This window comes from Homarus americanus, unplaced genomic scaffold (genome assembly GCF_018991925.1).
Source record: "Homarus americanus isolate GMGI-L3 unplaced genomic scaffold, GMGI_Hamer_2.0 scaffold45698, whole genome shotgun sequence".
NCBI lineage: Eukaryota > Metazoa > Arthropoda > Malacostraca > Decapoda > Nephropidae > Homarus > Homarus americanus.
This window is the reverse complement of record NW_024735554.1, coordinates 12,919,401-12,940,575: the sequence shown is the minus strand read 5'-3', so window position 1 is coordinate 12,940,575 and position 21,175 is coordinate 12,919,401. Positions and strand designations below refer to the sequence as shown.

Here is a 21,175-nt window from a genome sequence, read left to right as displayed (position 1 = left end):
GTTTCTAAAGTTCAGCTACGTAGTACCGAAACAACGTTAAACGGAACGACGTTAAGTAAGGACTTAATGTACATCAACAATAAAAAATTAAATATGAAACAACTCTCTTGGTTGAAAATCAGACATATAAGTCTGGTTGTCACTGAGATGTTTGTTGTTTACTGTAATGTGTTATATGTAAGTAACCAAAGAATTTATCTTATGAATAAAGAGAAAACTGTATACCGGTATTGTATGGTGCAGTACTATAAAAATAAGAACAAATAAGGGTAGGAGTATATTGTATGTGGAAGACAAATGTATTTCTGTGAGCAGCTGGCAGTGAGGTAGGGGGGGTGGGGGGATTGGCATGGGTGGGTGGCTCCCTCCCACAAGATTCCTTTAACACTTCTTTATGCAACTGCACCACAATTCTCATATAATTTAGTATCATTTGGTGACAGGTGGATAAAATATTATCCTAAAAGAATCATCTTTCCTGAAAAAAGAATCCCACACTGAACACCATGAGTCATTTGTTTACGAAGAGCAAACAGCTGAGCAGCTTCCCACAATGTCTGTCTTCAACACTTAGTAAATTAGTACAATACAGTTGTGTATTTATCATCACTTAATAAATACTATTATAGTGTATATTTATCACCACTTAATACTACTGCAGTGTATTTATCACCACTTAATACTATTGTAGTGTATTTATCATCACTTACTAAGAAATATTGTAGTGTAAAGTATTATGCATCTGCATATACCCTGGTTTATTCATTAATCACGTCTAAATACAAGTAGCCAAACTGAGTCATCATATAACACACAGAGAGAGTAAATAACGTTTTAAAGAAGGTATCTTCACATCAAATACTATACAGTGTGTCATAGTGACCACTGTTGCAAGCTGATCTACTGAAAGCTCACATGAATGCATCTGAGTAAACAACCTTCTGATACAGTTTATCCTTTTATTTTCAAGCCATATTACAAATTACATACAGTATTGTATTTTTCTCTATTACTGAAGATGTTATATTAATCATGATGAACCATAAACCATAATAGGCCAATGATATGAGAATATAATACTGAATCAATAAATAAATAAATCTGACAAATGTGGCAACACATTAGCAAAATTCCATAAGGGCAGATTTTTGGGCCATATCCCGATTTGTTTGCCATAATTTCCAAATTGTGTACGCATGAATTTCCATAAGGTGGGGATGCCTGTAAAATACAAAACAATAAAATAAGAAAAATTAAGAACATGTGTGTGTGTGTGTGTGTGTGTGTGTGTGTGTGTGTGTGTGTGTGTGTGGAAGCGGTGGGCAATAACTGTGTGGCCATGCTCCCTCCTGATGAGACATCACAGCATACACACAGTGCAGAGCGGCAACCTTACATTTGTGAGTCAGTTGGTTGAAGTAGGTCACGTCACCCAGAGGATGGTTTGAGTGTGGAAGGAGCTATTCTTAGTACATAAAATATTTGCTATTGTATTTTATAATACAGTATATACTATTTATTGATTTTATTGTTTATCATAGCAATAAATATGGCAGCTCATCCCCTTTGCACCTGGTATTCAAACTTACGTTGGGGGTCCCCGGGTTATGAATGAGTTCTGTTCCTGAGGACGTTCTTAAGTCGGATTTGTATTTAAGTCGGAACACATGCTACGTCACCTATGTGCGTACCGTACTTCCAGAACAATGTCTAAAATCCCACTATATCATAGCCTAAGTCCTTATATACATCTAAAATCACTTAATTTAAGACAAAAGAAGAAATAAAATGACAAAATACAAAAAATGAAAGTAAAAAATAATTCATAAGGTACTGTAAATAAAATGCTGTTAATTTCAAGTTTAACCTTGTTCGTATCAGCGGGCGTTCCTAAGTCGGGGACCCCTGTACTAGCTGATTTTGGAGGAATTTTCATTTTTATGATTACAGTATTTCATCTTGGAAACTATCAAGACAAAATTGAAGTGATCAAATCAATACGAAACTTACAGAGTTCAACTTACCATTTCAACCTGCAAGCCTTCAGTCTCTTTCCAGTCATCATCAGTATAGTTCACAGTTGCAATGACTAAAGGTTCAACACCCTGCAACATGAATTATTTATTACTTTTCTATCACTGGGTGTTTATTTCCAAAAGGATAATGTATAAATTCAAGAAAAGGAATGTAAAGGAAGCATTTTATGCTAATACGAGGTAAATGAAAATAGTCAATGATAGTGTGAAGGATAGTACAGCAAGATGCTGGGTCGCATTAACCCATGAGCTTCGGGCTATGGTCAGCAACCCCTCCCCCGGAGGGTATACAGTATTTGGCAACATTTAAAAAAATAAATAAAAAAAATTTGTCTTACAAACTGGCCATGCATGATATTAACAAACAAACAATAAATAAATAAATAAATAAATGTACTCACCACAGGCTGGCAACACCGGGGCTAAGATGAGCCGAGAATGTTTAAGTGGCATGTGTGTGTGTAACTCACAAGTAACGAGGTAAACAACACTAATTTGTATGCAGTCTGAGGTACAGGACACTTGTTTTACTATGTTATTAATATTTACATTATTAACAATCATTATCACTGCTCCAGTAATTGTTCACAATACTAGACTTGTGCTTGAGGGTTAAGGGGGTAGAAACACATGGTGAAGTGAGTCAAGTCCAAGGGCAAGATTCCTACATCACAAAAGCTGAGAAGCTACTGAGAAGAGACTGGGAGGCTCTCATGTGTGAATAAGTGAAAGATAAATACCTACTTCACAATATAATCTAGCCAGGCCCACCCTTTTCATTTAAATAGGCCCATGAAAGATCAAAACGTATGTGACATGACCCGAAGCTCTACAGACATACATCACAGGACGTGACCCGAAGCCTAAGGGTCAACCTCTTCACTACGGGACACCACTTTTAATATAGTGTTTTATTTGACTAATGTCAGAAAAAATTTTTAGTACAATGAGACCCCCTGTACATCAAAGGGCTAAAGAATGTTCTGTTAAGCATGACTGACAAGGTCTGTGGTTGGAAAGAATGGAGAAGCCAAGCAGGTAGCAACATGGAAATAATATGGTGAAGTGAACAGGGTGATAAAGGAGAAAAGAAGATCATATAAGGTCTGGAATATAAGTGTGATATGGGAGAGTATCTAGAGCCCAAATCAAGGGACAGAATAGAGGTAAACAGGGCTCAGAAGAATAATTGATTGATTGATTGTGGCAATTACATCCCTGGCAACACAACAGCTGAGGTCATATATCGCCGAATTAAAATAAAGGCTTAAAAGACCAAAATTAAACAATGCAAGGTAAAAAACATAAGTAATAAATAACAGAACTTTTGTAAAAAATCATTTGAACGTTGATAGATAAAACTCAAAGCTTGTGTAGAAGACCGGTTTCCTCCATGAAGTATTGGACATCCCTTCCCACGCTACCCACCCCCCAGCACCAAAGAGAGATGATAAAACCTGTCTCCCCCCAAGCACTGGGAGAGGTGCTTATGACCAAGATCTCTGAGACCGAGGCACTCCACCAGGAAGTGTCAAACAGTCGATAGGACTAGGCAGTCATCACAATGGGGAGGGGGCGCCCTTTCCATTAAAAACCATGAGTCAGCCGAGGTGGCCAATGCGGAGGTGGGCCAAAGCAGTCTCCTGGTGGCGCAACAGTCCCTGATATCACCAGGCATCCAATGCAGGATGGACGTTGTGATGCTTGTTTACTCCAACAGCATCCCACCTGCATTGCCAACTCGAGCAGATGGCAGCTCTAATTACTAGCTTCATATCAGAGTAGGTAGAAGGGAATGATATGCCACGGGGCGAGAAGCAGCTGCATTCGCCACAGCATCAATACACTCATTTCCCTTCTTCCCCACATGGGCCAGAACCCAGCAAAAACTGCCTTTCCGGCCACGACGTTGGATGAGAAACAGCCAATGTAAAATATCTATAATTAAGGAATGGGGCGATGAGACACTAGCTAAGGCCTGGAGAGCACTACGAGAATCACTAAAAATTTTAAAATCGCGATGAGGTTGGGTAAAAATAGTCTTGAGGGCAAGTAAAATACCCGACGGCATTGCTGTAAAAATAGATGCCATAGTGGGGAGACTACCGTCCCAACAGAAACAAGGAAAGACCACCCCAAAACCCACCCCTGCATCTGACTTAGAGCCGTCGGTGTAAATAGAGATAGTCCCTCTGTGAGAGGAGGCATGTTCTAAAAAGAGATAAACCACACAGGAAAGGAGTAAGTCCTCCCTTTTGTTAAAATATGTACTGACAAACTTGAACTTCAGGGAGAATCCACTGAGTGGCAATAGGGAACCACATGGAGCATACCTGAACAGAGGGAAAACAAAGAATACTCACAACCTTCCTTACCCTGAAGCCAAAAGGTCGTGGGAGGCCTGGATGCTGAGGGTAGTGTGGGGGACATAGTCTCATGAACTACATAAGTGTTGGTTACAGACTGTGGAAGGCAGTGGAGGTAAAACCAACACTGGACCTGGAGATACTGACATGAAAGATCAAGGGGTGGCTCATCAGCATCAACTAGTAGACTTGGGATTGGCAAAGAACTGAAGGCACCAGTCGCCAGGCACACCCCAGCATGTTGAATAGAGTTCAGTGTATTGAGTCTAGTCTAAGTGGCTGAGTAGTACATCTCAAACCCATAATCCAGTTTGGGTCTAACTAGCATGTGGTAAAGGTGTAGCGAGTTCCTTGGTCAGCACAACATGATGTGTGCCCCAAGACTCTCAATAACTTCAGAGCACACTGGCAAGACTCTTTTAGGTAATGGATATGTGCTTGCCACATAAGCCGGTTATCGAAGATAATTCCCAGGAAATGGGTCTCTGTGACACACCACACACAATAACCATAGAGCTGTAGATCAGGATCTGGGTGAACACCTCGAAGGTGACAGAAATGCATGGCACTGGTCTTCAAGATAGAAAATCTGAAACCATGCTCTGTGGTTCATCAAGAACCCTTGTCTAGTATAAGTCGCATGCGACGTTCAGCCACAGACCGAAGACTCAAAATAAACAAAGCACCAATTGTTGAATGGCAGATTGATATGGTAAAAGAAGGGCAGTCTTCTCCAATGTAGTATACTAATTGTGAGTTGACAATCTTTTCAAATAGCTTGCAGATACAGGAGGTCAGAGCTATGGGTCAATATTCTCGTGGGTGAAGACTCTTTTCCAGTCTTCTTTAAAGGCAGGACAGTAGCCTCCCACCACGAGGACGGGAAAAAGCCCTCTAGCCAGATATTGTTGTATAGCTCCAACAGAAAGGTCTGTGCCTCAACTTCAAGGTGGCAGAGTAATGGGATATCATCAGGCCCTGGTGATGTATCTCCAGTGAGTGAGAGGACGGTTCTCATTTCTTTCATTGAGAACATAATGTTGGATGTCTCGCCACGTCCCACTCCAAAATCCAGGGCCCATGACTCCTATACTCTACACACCCGCTTGAACTCTGGAAGACACCTATGCAAATACTGTGGCAAAAAACTCAGCAACTTCTTGAGGGGCAGTAACTGAGCTGCCATCATTAGCCCTGAGAACTGGGGGAGGATTAGATGAAAACTTGACTGCACACATTTCCATACTTGGGACAAGGGAGTTTTTTCGTTTAGAGAGGAGACATAAGAAGAAAAGGACTGGTGACAGGCATTCTTTAAAACACGATGAGCTTGGGGTCTGGTCCTTTTGTATGATAAAATTCTGTCCTATGATGCCAAGAGTGACCATAAGCTCTGCATTACTCAACAACTGCCTGCTTGCACTCCTCCAATCACCAAGGAACAGGTAGGTGAGCCACACGACCAGAGGTCTAAGGAATAGAACAGTGACCAGCCCACTGGAGGTGGCTGGCTAAGTATTCAACCACTTCATCTACAAAAAGAAATTCTTCAGTGCTCCTGTCTACCTTTACTAGTTCCTTGAAAAAGTCCCAGTCTGCCTTGTCTAACCACTAAAGGGGGAGCTCGTGCTGTCGGGAGGACTTCTGGACACGATAATGGGTGATATCACCAGTATTTAATATACCCAGGTCCATTACTTCAATGATCAAAGTTATCAGGTCACCCCTTGAATTAAATATTGTATCACCCCAGAGGGTATGCCTTCCATTAAAATTACTGAGAATAAGATAAGGAGAAAAATGTTGATGAATTAATGAAACCAAATCCTCCCTGGTAATTGGTGCACTAAGTGGGAGGTAAATTAAGCATATGGTATAGGTTTGGTGGAGATGAATCTTGCAAGCTGTTGCCTGCAACAGGTAGTGGTGGACATATTGATAACAAAGTATCGATATTTCCGATACAAGCCATATACTTGAAAGTATCGCTAATGAAGGCTAGGTATCGAGTACTATGAGTACTTCAGTAAAATTGGCCAAATAATCTTATAGGGGTTATCAGTAACTTCACAAATTACCATTATTGAGTGTCTGGTAGCCCAGCCCCTTGCAGTGTGCCCACAGGCTTCAGGGGAGGGGGAGGGGTACAGGGTAAGGGAGGGGATGGAACGTATCTCTGTGCCTCTAGTGTTGTGCTGCCAATTTGCCATAAAACTTCTGAGTTTTATGGCACAAACAACAACAACACGTCTAACACTCCATTTCGTCACTTACTTGAAATGAATAAATGGTAAATTACAATAAAATAGCCTTTGTAGTATAATAATATTATAGAAATAGATAACAATGAAAATGCAATTAAAAAATTCAGCGAGTATGACACTATGAGGGAACTAAACCTACCTATAACGTTCTCCCGTGTACAGTACCTGTCAGTTTTTGTTTCTCCAGAGAGAGATATACTATACCCTCTCTAGTTACTCTGACCGTAGCCCGACACAATAACTTCTATTACTACTAGAAAAAGAAGAGCAGTGTGGCTGTATTTTGACAATGACAAAGAGAATTCAAGTCAAGTAATGTGTCAGATATTATTTTTAAACCGTTACCTACAAAAAAAGCCGTTTTTTTTCTCAAAAACAGTTTTGAGATATAGTCCAGAATGTGACGTCTAGCTTTATACCCAGGTATGTAAATGCCTAGCATTAACTCACCAGGCCAACATACGGGCAATTAAAACATCTAATAATTACTTAAATACGTAATACAGTAGTCCCTCGGTTAACGAACGGTTCGATAAACGAAATTTCGGTTAACGAATTAGCTCCCATAAGGATTTTCAGTTCGATTAACGAAATCCTTACGACAAACACGTTTCGTTGTGCACATCAGCTGATCAGTTGATCGGTTAGTCCGCCAATACATTCGTTTCCAGTGAAGTAAATATCAAGAAAGTTGGTCTCTTGAATATTTCTGCATTTTTTATATCAAAATTATTGGTCATTCTGAAACTTTTTTAACATATTGATAATATAGACAGTACAGGGAACAGTTTTTGTGCGCCCATCAGCTGATTGAATCACCCAACAACGCTTCTCAGTTTAACTTTGTTTACAGTGGAGTGAACATCGATTTTGTTGGTCTCTTGAATATTTTTGCAATTTTACATTAAATTTATTGGTCATTCTGAAATTTAGTTAACATTTTGATAATATACAGTACAGAAATTATTATGAAACATGAAGAAGGCATTAGAACCAATGCACTCTGTAAAGGATATGGCATGTCATCATCGACTGCCTCTACAATCAGCTGTTTGATATGTAAACAAAGCTGCCGGGAATATGAGATACACACCTCAAATTAAGTTAAAATACAGTATTCTATTGTTTTTTTATTTATTATTGTACAGTATACTGTACAGTGCAGTACTGTATTTAGTTTATCTTTAATGTTTTGTTAATTCTATTACTGGTATACAGTACAGTACTTTGTATGAACTTTTTCTGTGAGTTGGAACCAATTACCCAATATCCTATTGAAATAATAGATTTGGTTAACTAAATTTTCGGTTAACGAACGACTCTGAGGAACGAATTGTGTTCGTTAACCGAGGGACCACTGTATTATTTAATTTTCTAGACTTTTCCCCTTATCATAGCGATACTATTTTCATTTAAAGAAGTATTTTCCAAGTTCTTGGGATTTAGTTATTTACTTATTTCTTTTTTTCTTTTAAGGAGTTGCACTTTCTTTATTTAAATACCCAAATAATTTTTTTATTTTTTTAGGAATGTTACTTTTATTATATGTAAGAGGATCTGCAAAATAATAAATTAATTTCACATTTTTCATTCATTTATTTACCTTCAGTCCTACTGCTGCAAAGTACTCAAAACATCTGATACTGACTTCACAAGTACTTAATATTGTGACGCGATACCACTGATACTGAACTAAAAAATATTTGGCATTGTATTGAATCAAATCCTTGATATCACCCACCACTAGCAACGGGGAAGTGATGGATATAGGGCTATAGGGTACACCACACTTGTCCAAGACGAAGATGGCTGTGCCTCCCTGATAGGGAGAGGGTGTGAAAAATGACTGCTGAGATAAGAATTTGGCAAGAGAGGTTCTTGTAAGACACCATGTAGCCTGGAGAGTTTCCATCAAGTAACCATTTTTTTTTTTATTGGGCACCCCCCTACATCCTTGTGTAAGATGAAGAGCAGAAGCATTTACAGCGCCCAACAGGGAAGCATACTAAGTTCATGCTTGCCTTATGTCCAATGAGTTAAGGGCGTAGAAGCCTGAAGAGTCAAGGGCGTAGAAGCCTGAAGAGTTAATGTCATCAAGTTATTGGAAACTCCAACAACTTGTCCCTGAATACGAATTCGCAACTTTCGATTTACATCAGGTACCTACTTTGCTGCTAGGGGAACAGGGACCAGGGGGACTAGGAAGAGTGTCCAAACAACTTCCGCCGGCCCGGGAATTGAACCCGTGACATCTTGCTTGCGAGGCAAGAGCGGAACCGCTCCACCAACGCTCCCCCTTCAAGTAACCATGGTTAACCCAAGCAAGTGTGGAAAATGGTCATAAAGCAATGATGATGATGATGAAATTACCCTTAGATTCAATATCATAAATGTAACCTTATAAAGCAACAGAATACACAATGCATTGTACTTGTCATCATTGTGTAGGTAGTAATGTATGTGTTGTGATAGGTGTGATGGTTGGGTGCTTGCTAACCATGCTTGTAGTAATAAATGGGGGAATGGAATCCTTGTAAGCAATAATTCAGTCCAATAATTGTGAATAAAAGTAGTGGCAGAGAGAGTATACTAGAACTAGGTGTATTTAAGCCTTTAATGAGCCTTCAATCACTTGCCATTCTTCTATTAACTGGGAATGAAATTGAGCTGCTGAGTATCACATTAAATTAAGTTTTGGTATAACTTAAACATGTAAGTTCAATACAGAATTACTGAGATGTGAATAAAATAAAGAAGACCTTCACACACTAAGTGCACAGAGTTAGGAACAGATGTATTAAGTTAAAACTAAAATTGTAAAATACCAAAACTTTTAAAGTTATATCATTAACCTGCAGCAATATAACTACATACAGGATTAATCTAAAAGTAAAACAAACAAACATTACCTCTTTCACATGAGTTTCAAATATCAGACCCTGAGAAATAGGAGTTGGGTCAAATTCATTCACATCCAGGATGTAGAATTGAGTAACAGGGGCTTTAAGAAAAATGGCTGAACAAATCTTCAGTGGTTCATTGTCGGTCTCAGCATTAAAAAGCTTTTTGAGGGATATTGTTTTTCCTTTCACTGAGAAATATTCACAGTTTTCACTGAATGCAGCTGTACCTGTAAGTGGAAACAGAAGCATATAAAAATTTTGAGATCAAATAAAAATACAGAACAATTATGTGTGGCAACAAAGAATTTTAGGGAAGCATACTGGTACAATTAGCCTAAGAAATGATGTCACTGTTTTCAGTATGATTCGTCTAAACAGCGGTATCTGGCAAATACATCTTAAGGGTGGTGGGAGTACAGTAGTCTATTAATGCCCAGTGAGCTGCACCCTGTTGTAGGAAGAAGGTATATTAATAAATCCTGAGTCGAATTTCTTGCTGCCAAAGCTTTTTCTGGCATTCCCTCATATTTATGTAAGTAAAAATTTTCTAAATGGGTAGTAAAAGCGCTATACCCCAATCCCCTGCTTTAAAGGTGAAAAAGATGCGGGAGAAAAAAAATACTGACAACAAAACAAACCAATAACACTAATATGGCTCTGTAAGAGGGGAGCTTTATGTTTAACTAAAGTTACCACCCAGAACTTGGCTTTATTTCTTTTCCCTTACTTATTTAGTTTATTTGCATCTTATTTAGTTACAGTAAACCCTCGATAATTTGGCATATATGGGGCTCTGGCCTTGCCAAGTTATCCCAAATTCCAACTTATCGAGGCACTTCCTCCCTCCTACAAAATTACAACAATAAAAAATTATTGACCCATATATGTGTACAATTCATATAATTACTAAATGTAAAAAGTAACACTTATCAACACTGCAGGCAAAGAAAGAATCATCATAGTAGGTGACACAGATGCATGGTAGGTGACACAGAGGCATGGTAGGTGATGCAGGTCGCCAGATATGCTGAGATTTTTCCAGATAAAAAGATTTATGAAATAAACATAAGGATTTTTTTTTATTACAAGCAACGAAGCTGCACGCTCAAGGCCAGGTGAAGTATCTTCCATCCCTCTCGGTTTATTTTCCTTACAGTTTTACTAATATTATATGCTTATAATGTATTTAGATTACTATGGCAATATGCAGTATAAGAAGGAGGAAGAAGTGTGGGGGGGGGAGCAGTGTGGGAGAGAGGGAGCAGTGTGGGAGAGAGAGAGCAGTGTAGGAGGAAGGAAGTAGTGTGAGAGGGAGAAAGAAAGGTGTGTAGGAGGAAGAATGGAGTGTGGGAGGGAGGGAGCAGTGTGGGAGGGAGGGAGCAATATGGAAGGGAGGGAGCTGTGTTGGAGGGAGGGAGCAGTGTGGGAGGGTGGGAGCACTGGAGGAGGAAGGAAGCAGTGTGAGAGGGAGGAAGGTGTGGGAGGGAGGGAGCAGTGTGGGAGGGAGGGAGGGAGCAGTGTGGGAGGAGGGAGCAGTGGAGGAGGAAGGAAGCAGTGTTAGAGGGAGGAAGGAGTGTGGGAGGGAGGGAGCGGTGTGGGAGGGAGGGAGAGGGAGGGGGGAGCAGGAGGTGTGGGAGGAGGAAGGAGCAGTGTGGGAGGGAGGGAAGGAGCAGTGTGGGGAGGGAGGCAGTGTGGGAGGGAGCAGTGTGGGAGGGAGCAGTGTGGGGAGGAGCAGTGTGGGAGGGAGGGAGGCAGTGTGGGAGGGAGCAGTGTGGGAGGGAGGGAAGGAGCAGTGTGGGAGGGAGGGAAGGAGCAGTGTGGGAGGGAGGGAGGGAACAGTGTGGGATGAAGGAAGGAGTATAGGGGGTAGGGAGCTAGTATAGGAAGAAGGAGTGTGGGGAGGTGTAACCATACAGTGGGACTGGGAGTGGTAGGGGCAGGTGAAGTGGAGGGAGTACTGGACGTTGCTGGAGATGGGGAGGGAAGCAACCCTCTCTCCTCCACTTGCCACTCATTGTCACTTTCCTCTTGTTCAAACATGAAGTCAGGGTCACTATCATTATCATCACCTTCAATATCACTATCAATACATGCCTCTCTGTCAATATCATGTTCATCTTCACCCTACCAAATAATTCAAGAAGTATATCTCATCCTGATAGAGTGACTGGTTACTTTCACATGACACGGCTATCGAGACTCTACTGTGTAGTCCCGCGGCCTTGACTGTGGGGAGAGATGTGAGGGTGGGGGGTCTCAAGGCCGAGTAGTGGGTGGGAAACATTTACACAAGATGCCAGACACCACCAGCCAACAGATTATGGTAGCTAGACTCAGTTTCAAAGGCGCAGGAAAAGTGCATTTGGAAACACTTTTGTACATGAATGAACAGAGATAGTAACATTGGTAATCAAGTACTTGAACGTTAATGACCATTCACGGGTTAAACCATGAGGACTCGGTTGGTGGTGGCCGAGCGGTGTGTTAGCACACTACAGAACTATAGTACAGTATATAAAATTCACCCAAATAAAATATATTATATAAGTGATATACAGTAAAATCTTGATAAAACAGACTTCAATATATCGGAATTCTCTTTTTTCAGATTCTCTGAGGTGCTCTCGACCACTCCTCTATTAAAATGGGGGGGGGGAGAATTTAAAAGAAAATCTTATGAAATGAACAACACTTGCTCACTAGAAACTTTACAATAGTCTAAGACACTGTGTATGTGAGCAGGCTGGGTGGGGCTTACCGTTGCCACATTCGTCAGGTTTATTTAATTTATTGATTCAGTATTATATTCTCATTTGATTGGCCTCTTATGGTTTATGGTTCATCAGGAGTAATATAACATCTTCAATAATAGAGAAAAAATGCAATACGTAATTTGTAATATGACTAGAAAATAAAAGGATAAGCTGTATCAAAAGGTATTCACTCAGGATGCATTCATGTGAGAGCGTTCAGCAAATAAGCTTACAACAGGGTCACTATAACTGTATAGTATTTGATTTGAAGATACCTTCCGAACAATGTTATTTATTACCTTTGAGTGATACATGATGGCTCGATTTGGCTACTTGTACACACAGACCACTGATTAATGAATAAACAAAGGTACAGTGAACCCTCGAAGATCCGGACTAAAAGGGGAGAAACCTGTCTGCAAAAGCCGATTGTCTGAATCTTCCGACAAATGTACTAAAGCAGCCAGTTCAGAAACGGTTGCTGCCAAAACATTCCCGCAAGAATTAAAACGGATTATCCAGCAAGGAGGCTACTCACCGAAGCAAGTCTTCAATGTGGATGAGACTGGTCTCTTTTGGAAGAGGATGCCTGAGAGGACTATATCTCCAAGGAGGAGAAAAGAGCGCCAGGTTTTAAAGCGGCAAAAGACCGCTTGACGCTGCTGCTTGGCGCGAACGCTGCCGGTGACATCAAGCCTAAGCCTATGCTGATTTCTTGCGCTGCCAACCCACAGGCCATGAAAGGTTACTCTAAGGATCACCTTCCTGTCATTTACAAGGGAAACAAAAAGACATGAATAACCGGCGCCATATTTAGCCAGTGGTTAAACGTGTATGCCGTCCCTGCACTGAAGGAATACTGTGCCAATGAGAACCTTAACTTCAAAATTCTTCTGATCCTTGACAATGCTCCCAATCTTGACAACTTGCATGACAGTGTAAAAGTTGTCTTCTTGCCTCCCAACATGACAGCACTGATGCAGCCTATGGATCAGGGCGTCATCACCGCATTCAAGGCGTATTACTTACACTGTACCATGGCCCAGCTGTTCAAGGCTACAGACGGAGAAAATAAACCAACGATCCGAGAATATTGGCGTGGCTTCAACATTCTTCATGCAATTGACAACATTTGCAAGGCATGGGAAGAGGTTTCAGAAAGTTGCCTGAATGGTGTGTAGAGTAAACTGTGGCCCGAGTGCGTCAACAGTTTTACGGGATTCACGGACTTAGTCTCAGCTGTGAATAGGGATATCCTCAGCTTGGCTAGACAGGCAGGCTTTGATGAGCTGGAATCAGGCGACATTGAGGACATCCTGGCATCCCATTCAGAGGAGCTCACCAACGAAGATCTGCAACAATTAACAGAACACAGTCCTGTTCAAGATGACGACAACGAAGATGAAGAACCTGAACGAACGCTAACTTCAAAGAGGTTGGCAGAATCATTGAACATCTTCCAGCAAGCAATGCAAATGCTTCTAGATGATGACCCAAACAGAGAACGTAGGTCAATGGTTCAACGCAGCATTGAGGATAATCTTGGTTGCTACACCGAGATCTATAAGGAGAAGATGAGTAGAACCGGGCAGTCAACACAGGATTCATTTTTTCGTCGAGGGACGGCAGAAGGAGCTTCTTCACAACAGCCAAGAAGGAGCAAGCAGCGGCGGAAGAACTCCAGTCAAAGGACACTACTGAGTCGAGTGTCCTTACTTAGAGCTGGCTGACACTCGCCCCACAAGGGGTCACAGCTCAAGGTTAAAGAAGCCACAAGTCCAGAAAACTGTGAGGACAAATTTTTTCAGAGTGAGAGTAGTGAACTCTTGGAACAAACTGCCAGTGTGTGTTGTGATGGCACCGAGTGTGAGCTGTTCCAAGACCAGACTTGACCAACACTGGAGTAGGTTCAGATATATTCAGGAGCCAGTGCATGACCAGTAATTGCCAACAGTGCGTAACAGAGACGTGACCGACTGCCCCAGCTGCTGACGAGTTGATCAGTGGTGAAGAGGATAAAAGTAAGAGGTAAAAAAAAGTAAATAAAAATTAGTCATATCATTTTATTACTTACTATCACCCAAAGAACATTTGAGGAAAAAATGAACAAAATCCAAAAATTCCTGGTATTTGCCACATGGCAGATTTTCCATTTATAATTTTTTTTTTATTCCACATGTCAGAAAACATTACATACTTCTCAGATTCAATTACTGAGAATATCTGTAACTCAGAGGATACACTACCTGTAAATAAATTTAAATTCCCTAAAACTACAAGGTCATTAAAGTGAACTGTCATTAATTGGTTACCTGTTGAGGTGTATCTCACTTGGACAATTGTTTATTTTATGCTATTTTTTACTATCTTAGTTAAATGGCTATGCTAGCTTAGGTTAGGTCAGGTTAGGTCATGATAAATACCATAAAACAGACAATCGTCCAAGTGGGAATCCATGTTGAGTGGTACTTTACTTATTCTTTATATCTGAACTGAAAAACTATAAGCTTACCATTATAGTCAAACAGCTTACTGTCTAACGCACAATCTTCCCAAATATAAAAGCCAATTCCTCTTTGTTGGCAAACAGTTTTCTCAATACAATCTGAATTCATTGACTCAATCCATGGACATTCCTCTTGTGCTTCAGTGCTCACCATCAACAGCAACAGCAAGTTGGTTACCGTCACCTGCAAGATGTGAAACAATGACATACTTATTGTAAATTTTACTGTACTGTGTGATAACGTTTTTTATAATTCCCCTTCTATCTGTATTCAATAACATTATGGCATACAAATTTGCACATTCCTATCTTCCTAAATTAAAAATAATAATACACTGTACTCAACTTTCAAGTACAGTACGGTACTGTACATATCTGATTATGTAGAGAATTTGAAAGATTAACATATGAATACAGTACAATACTGTAAAGAGAGTACATTACCAATAATAAATTCAGTGAAGTGCTGTTAAGACTAGTGTGATATAAGAATAAGATGGGTTTGGAGTCAATGATATCTAGGCGGTCCGTCCCTCGTAAAGATCTTCATGAGAGAGGTGCTTCCCCGCCTGGAGTACTGTCACCCCATTTGGTCCCCGAGAAATATTAGGGACTGTCAGCTGATTGATGCCCAAACTGTAGCCTACTAAATCAAAGGAACTTAAGAGCCTTAATAGACAATGCTCAACCCTAGCCACCTCCTTACCATGGGGGACTTTAACTAATGCAACATCGATTAGAGAAACGAGTTTACCCCAAATAACTTGAATAACCCTGCTACTCTTTTTGTAGAAACTCTGAGAGATAATTTCCTGTTCCAACATGTTAAAGACCCAACATATTACAGAGGGGAGCAAACACCCAAGCCACTAGACCTCATCATAACAAACGAAGAGGGTATGGTGGCCAAACTGGAACATCTAGCCCCAGTTGGCACCAGTCACCATGTAGTGTTGTCATTTAGATTTAACTGTTGCTAGTTCGTGATATTGCGAGGCCAAGGTGCAAATACTACAAGGAAAATTATGATGGGATGAGGGAAGAGATGAGGGGTATCCACTGGCTCAACTCACTAAGGCACAAAAATGCAGACACTATGCTGAATATCATAACTAGTATTTGCTCATTTTTTTGGGGGGGGGGGATTAGCCCACCCGGGCACAGGTCAACGACCCACAACGGGGCCTGCGGGACGAAAAAATAAGAATAGAAAGAAATTAAAAATAGAAAAGGAAAGGCTATATTAATCTACACCACGAAGATGCCAGAAAACCAGCTTTTTAAAGTGAGACAGATTGTATGAGCATGGAAACACAGAAAAAGGCAGAGCTTTCCACAGTTTGGCTGTGTGAGGAAAGAAGGATGCACTATAACGGGTTATTCTAGCGTGACCAACATCCAGAGAGAAACAGTGGGTACCGCGGCAAGATGTGCGTTACGAGCCCACGGCTTTGCTGGCGGTACACAGGATGCCAAATCCACTGAACATTGCCCGTTAAAGTACCTGTACAAGAGAAAGAGAATGAAGCAACATTGCGACGAAGAAAAAGGGAAGAAAGACTGTCAACTAAAGGGGGAGAGTTAATAAGACTAAATGCCTTTGATTCCACCCTATCTCACAGTTGGACAGAAGAAGAGCCACCCCAAATATGAAAGCAGTACTCCAAGTAAGGACAAATGAATCCCTTATATACTTGAAGCAACTGCTCAGGAGTGAAGTAGCTACGGAATCTGTACAGCATTCCCAGCTTTCGGGAGGCAGCTTTAGCAATGTTGAGGATGTGTGGATTCCATGACATATTAGAGGAAATGGTGAGGCCTAGCATATCTATTTTAGAATTTGGCAGAATGATAGCGTCCTGAAATGTGATTGTTGGGAGATCATCTAATTTGGAAAGTGTAATTGGTAAATACCGAGTTTTATTACTATTGAGTTTAACCAAGTTTCTACCTCACAATTCGGAGATGCTGCACAGATCCACATTGATAGATGTAATGATATCAGCTCTAGAAACAGATCTAGTGCAAGAGTACGTGGGAAGCGGAAAATGTGAAGAGTGAAAAATAGAATCATCAGCTTCAGAATGGATAGAATTAGTTGTAGTGTGAAGTAAATCATTGATAAAAAGAAGGAAGAGAGTAGATGAAAGAACAGAACCCTGTGAGACACCACTATTGGTAGAGAAAGAGCGAGTGCCTATAGGAATACAAGGGGAACCCCTACACATGAATCATGTGGCGGTCAACAAAGTTGAGAAGAAAACCCAGAAATTCAAGACATGGGTTAGGTCAAACAAAGAGCAAAATAGGAGGATGTATGCAAGAGCCAGAAACCAAGTCAAATACAGAGTGTAGAAGGGCTGAAAAGGAGTTCCAGAGGATGGTTGCAAGCGAGGTGAAGTCAAAATTAAAAACGCGAGTAGAAGTATCAGACCTGAGGCTTGAAGATGATAGTTATGCAGGTTCTGACCTGGATAAAGCTGAGGCATTGAACAGCTTCTTTTCCTCAGTGTTCACAAGAGAGGATACGATTAACCTTCCTGTCTTTGAGGACAGACGGTCCGACACAGCACTGACCCACATTGTGTTCACAGAAGAGGGTACAAAACAGAAACTGTAAAAGCTACAGGTCCATAGGAGTCCCGGCCCTGACATGGTGCATCCCTAAGTGCTAAGGGAGTTGTGCAACGAGCTTGCCGAGCCCCTGAAGATCCTGTTCTATAAATGACTGGATGAACAAAAGGTCCCCAGTGATTAGGAAACACCTATGTGACTCCTATCTTCAAGAAGGGTGATCGTCTCTCCACAAACGACTATAGACCGGTGAGCCTGACCAGCATAGTAGTATGTAAAGTACTTAAGAGCATTATCAAAGTTGCCGCGATGGAACATCTAATACGAAACAACCATGTAAAGGATTGCCAACACAGTTTTATGCCGGGGCACTCATGCTTAACAAAATTGATCAAGGTAATGGATATTTGGACCCATATTTTGGAGAGGGGTGGTATTATCGACAATATATACCTAGATTTTGCCAAGGCTTTCGACAGTGTACCCCATGAAAGGCTGAAAATCAACTGGAAGGGTACGGAATTCGGGGAAATGTCCTAGCATGCATAGAAGAATTTCTACATGACCGCAAGCAGTGTGTGGTGGTTAATGGCATGAAATCCTAATCTGTACCTGCCACAAGCGGGGTACCACAGGGAAGTGTATTGGGCCCGCTGTTGTTTGTTTGTTTCATAAATAACATGCCTGACGCTGTACGCTCCTCCATACAATTGGTTGCAGATGATGCCAAGATATTTCGGGAAATCAAGAACCAAGCGGACTGTGAAGAGCTGTAGAAGGATCTCTGTGAGCTCCAAGAATGGTCGAAGAAATGGCTGCTGAGATTCAATGTCACGAATTGTAAGAGGATGCACCTGGGGCAAACCAACGGTAAGGAGGCGTATAGTATGTCCCAATGGGATGAAGAAACTGCACTATTTGAGACTGAATGTGAGAAGGACCTAGGTGTGTGTGTTGACAATGAGCTGAAGTTCTTGGGCCATTGCGAGAAGAAGGTAAATCAGGCAAATAAATTATTAGGTCTTATAAGAAGGTCGTTCAGATATCTAGATGGTCCGTCCCTCGTAACAATCTTGTAGAGCTTGGTGGTGGGACGTGTGCGTGGGAGCTCCATGTTTTTCATCGAATAACAGGGTCTTTCCAGGAGTACCCAGTCTGATTTCTAGGAAATCTGATTCGTGAGTGACTAGTGAGTGTCAATCTACTGGTGAATCTGTGACTACCACGTGAGGTGTAGGCCCACCAAACTCCCCTCAGTGCCACGCCTTGTAATCTGAGCCCTGCCCACCCCCACCGTCCACCCTCCCCCACCGTCCCACCAGGCCACCCAGCTGACCACAACTAGACTGTCTACATACTGCCAGCTACTCAGCCCTCACTAGCTCCAATATGTCTAAGTTGGCTGCTAGTATCAAAAATTCAAATTTCATTAAACAACAGCTGACTGATGTGATAATGGAAGTCCAACGGACTCTCATACAGGACATCATACAACAAATGAATAAGGAGACCATCAGGAAGCTAGAAGAAGCTGACTTGCATCTCACTGACCAGCTTTGGGAGATTAAAAGAAGCTTGGAATTCTCGCAAGGGGAAATAAGTGACTTACAAGCAATGTTGAATGTTGAAGCTAAAGAGAACTGAACACTCAAGACCCAAGTTCAACAGCTGAGTGAGAAAAATTCCAAGCTCAAAACGGAACTAACGACAACAGCAGACCGGGTGGATTATGTGGATGACATAGGGCGGCGAAACAACCTCAGGATTGCCGGTATCCCTGAAGACATCCACAAGAACTGGGGTCATCCCAACGCAAAATTTCACGCCTGCTGAATGAACATTTTAAACTTCCTGAAGTAAAGTTTGACCGTGTTCAATGCGTCAGAAAACCCAACTCCTTCCACCCCAGTGACATCATAACAAAATTCTCATCCCCCTCTGACCGTGACAGAGTGTTTTATCAACGCAGTAAACTGAAAGGCACCACTATCTTCATCAACGAAGATCTCTGCCCAGGTACGACTAAAGCCCGTCTACAGCAAATGGACCAGTTTAAAGAAGCCAGGAAACAAGGGAAACACGTGACATTCAGTCATAAAACCCTTGTTGTGAGGGATTGGGCAATTGGACATCCGCCCACTCACCCACCCACTGTACCAACTCCACCAAGCCCCTCAAGAACCCCCTCCTCACTGAGGGGGAACCAGCCACTGTCGCTACCACCTGAGGAGTTTCCCCCCCTGCTGGCCAACTCGAGTACTACACGTCTACCCTCTGTGGTGGAAACCAGCAACCCTCAAAACCGAGTGACAGGTGCACCTCCCACTCTATCTGGGAATCACCCTCAACAGTACTTGTCATCCTAATTCTGTTGGTTGTAGCACTTGTGAGTCCGTTACCCCCCACTATAATAATGTTCTTAGATCTTCCTTTTGCACACCTCAGTGACCCTGAGTTTTTATTGTTCCTTAATCAGTATCAATGTTCCCACAATGATGATGCTAGTGTCATTCCCTTAGATGTGCTAGATCGTATGTGTTACACCCCATTTACCCATGGTGTAGACACAATACTCCCTCATATCAATCCTGATGCCTTTCTACAAAACTCACTGGGTTACACCAACCCAAACTGTAACTATTACTTTCCTGACTCTCCCGAGTTTAGCTCTAGTCTCCTACTACCTCATTCCTTCTCCTTGATTAGCCATAACATCAGCAGTATTCCCCTTCATCTAGATACCTTTTTAGATCATTGTTTATCTTCTATTGCCCACAAATTTGATGTATACTTGGGTTTTGTGAGACCAAACTCACTAACGATATTGAACATTTGTATAACATTCCTAATTATAATAGACACTGCGTCAACATGTCACAACAAAGTGGTGGTGTCTCCCTATATGTTGATATCAAGTATAACACTTCTGTAAGAGATGATTTAATTGTTCAGGAGGAGTACATGGAGAGTGCTTTCACTGAATTAAATAACGATACACGAAATATCCTAGTAGGAGTAATCTACATAAGACCCCACACAAATGTAAGGAATTTTCTTGATACATTTTTGGAGCTTATCACTATCATAAGTTCAGAGAGGAAACATTGCTACATTACAGGAGATTTCAACCTTGATCGATTAAAATCAGATACTGACACCTCAGTATTAGACCTTCTTGCTACCTGTCATTCTAAATTCTTCTTCAACACTATAACCAAACCCACTAGAGTAACTGCCACCTCTGCCACTGTGATAGATCATATCTGGACTAACAACACTCCTAACAATCTTGCAAGTGGAATTATTTATAACAATATCTCAGATAAATTCCAAGTTTTTGCCATGTATAAAACAGCCACAAGACCTGAATGGTCTAGTTGAGTCTCAATCCAATACAGAGACTACTGCACCGACAACATGCTCCTTTTTGAAAACAACCTAATGAATGCAATGAATGCTAACTGGGATCTTGTCTATGCCTCCGACAACCCTAACGTGAACAGCTGCAACTTCTCTTGTATTTTCAATGCTTGCTTTGATAAATGCTTCCCGCTCAAGACTAAGTCAGTGAAAACTGTATCCATTTCCAAACCCTATATCACAAGCAAAATTAAGATAATGATAAAAGAAAAACACAAACTCCAAAGAAAATTTGCAAAAAGACCCATAACTTTCGGTGATGCTTACCGAAGTATGAGAAATAGAGTAACTCAAGTAGTTAGAAATGCCAGACATAACTATTATACAAATAAGCTCCAGTCAGCATCAGGTGA

At 41.3% G+C, this 21,175-nt stretch overlaps 1 protein-coding gene across 3 annotated transcripts in view; it reads right to left on the bottom strand.

The window, feature by feature from the left end:
- The window catches only part of LOC121871534, a 46,443-nt gene that overhangs the window by 13,974 nt on the left and 11,294 nt on the right, over window positions 1–21,175 (bottom strand). For all 3 annotated transcript variants that reach the window (XM_042373963.1, XM_042373965.1, XM_042373964.1), the window contains exons 2-4: window positions 14,835–15,012; window positions 9,576–9,796; window positions 2,025–2,105 (exon numbers count right to left, since the gene is read on the bottom strand). In XM_042373963.1, coding sequence (XP_042229897.1) covers window positions 2,025–2,105; window positions 9,576–9,796; window positions 14,835–15,012 — 480 coding nt within the window. The remainder of the gene's footprint in view (window positions 1–2,024; window positions 2,106–9,575; window positions 9,797–14,834; window positions 15,013–21,175) is intronic.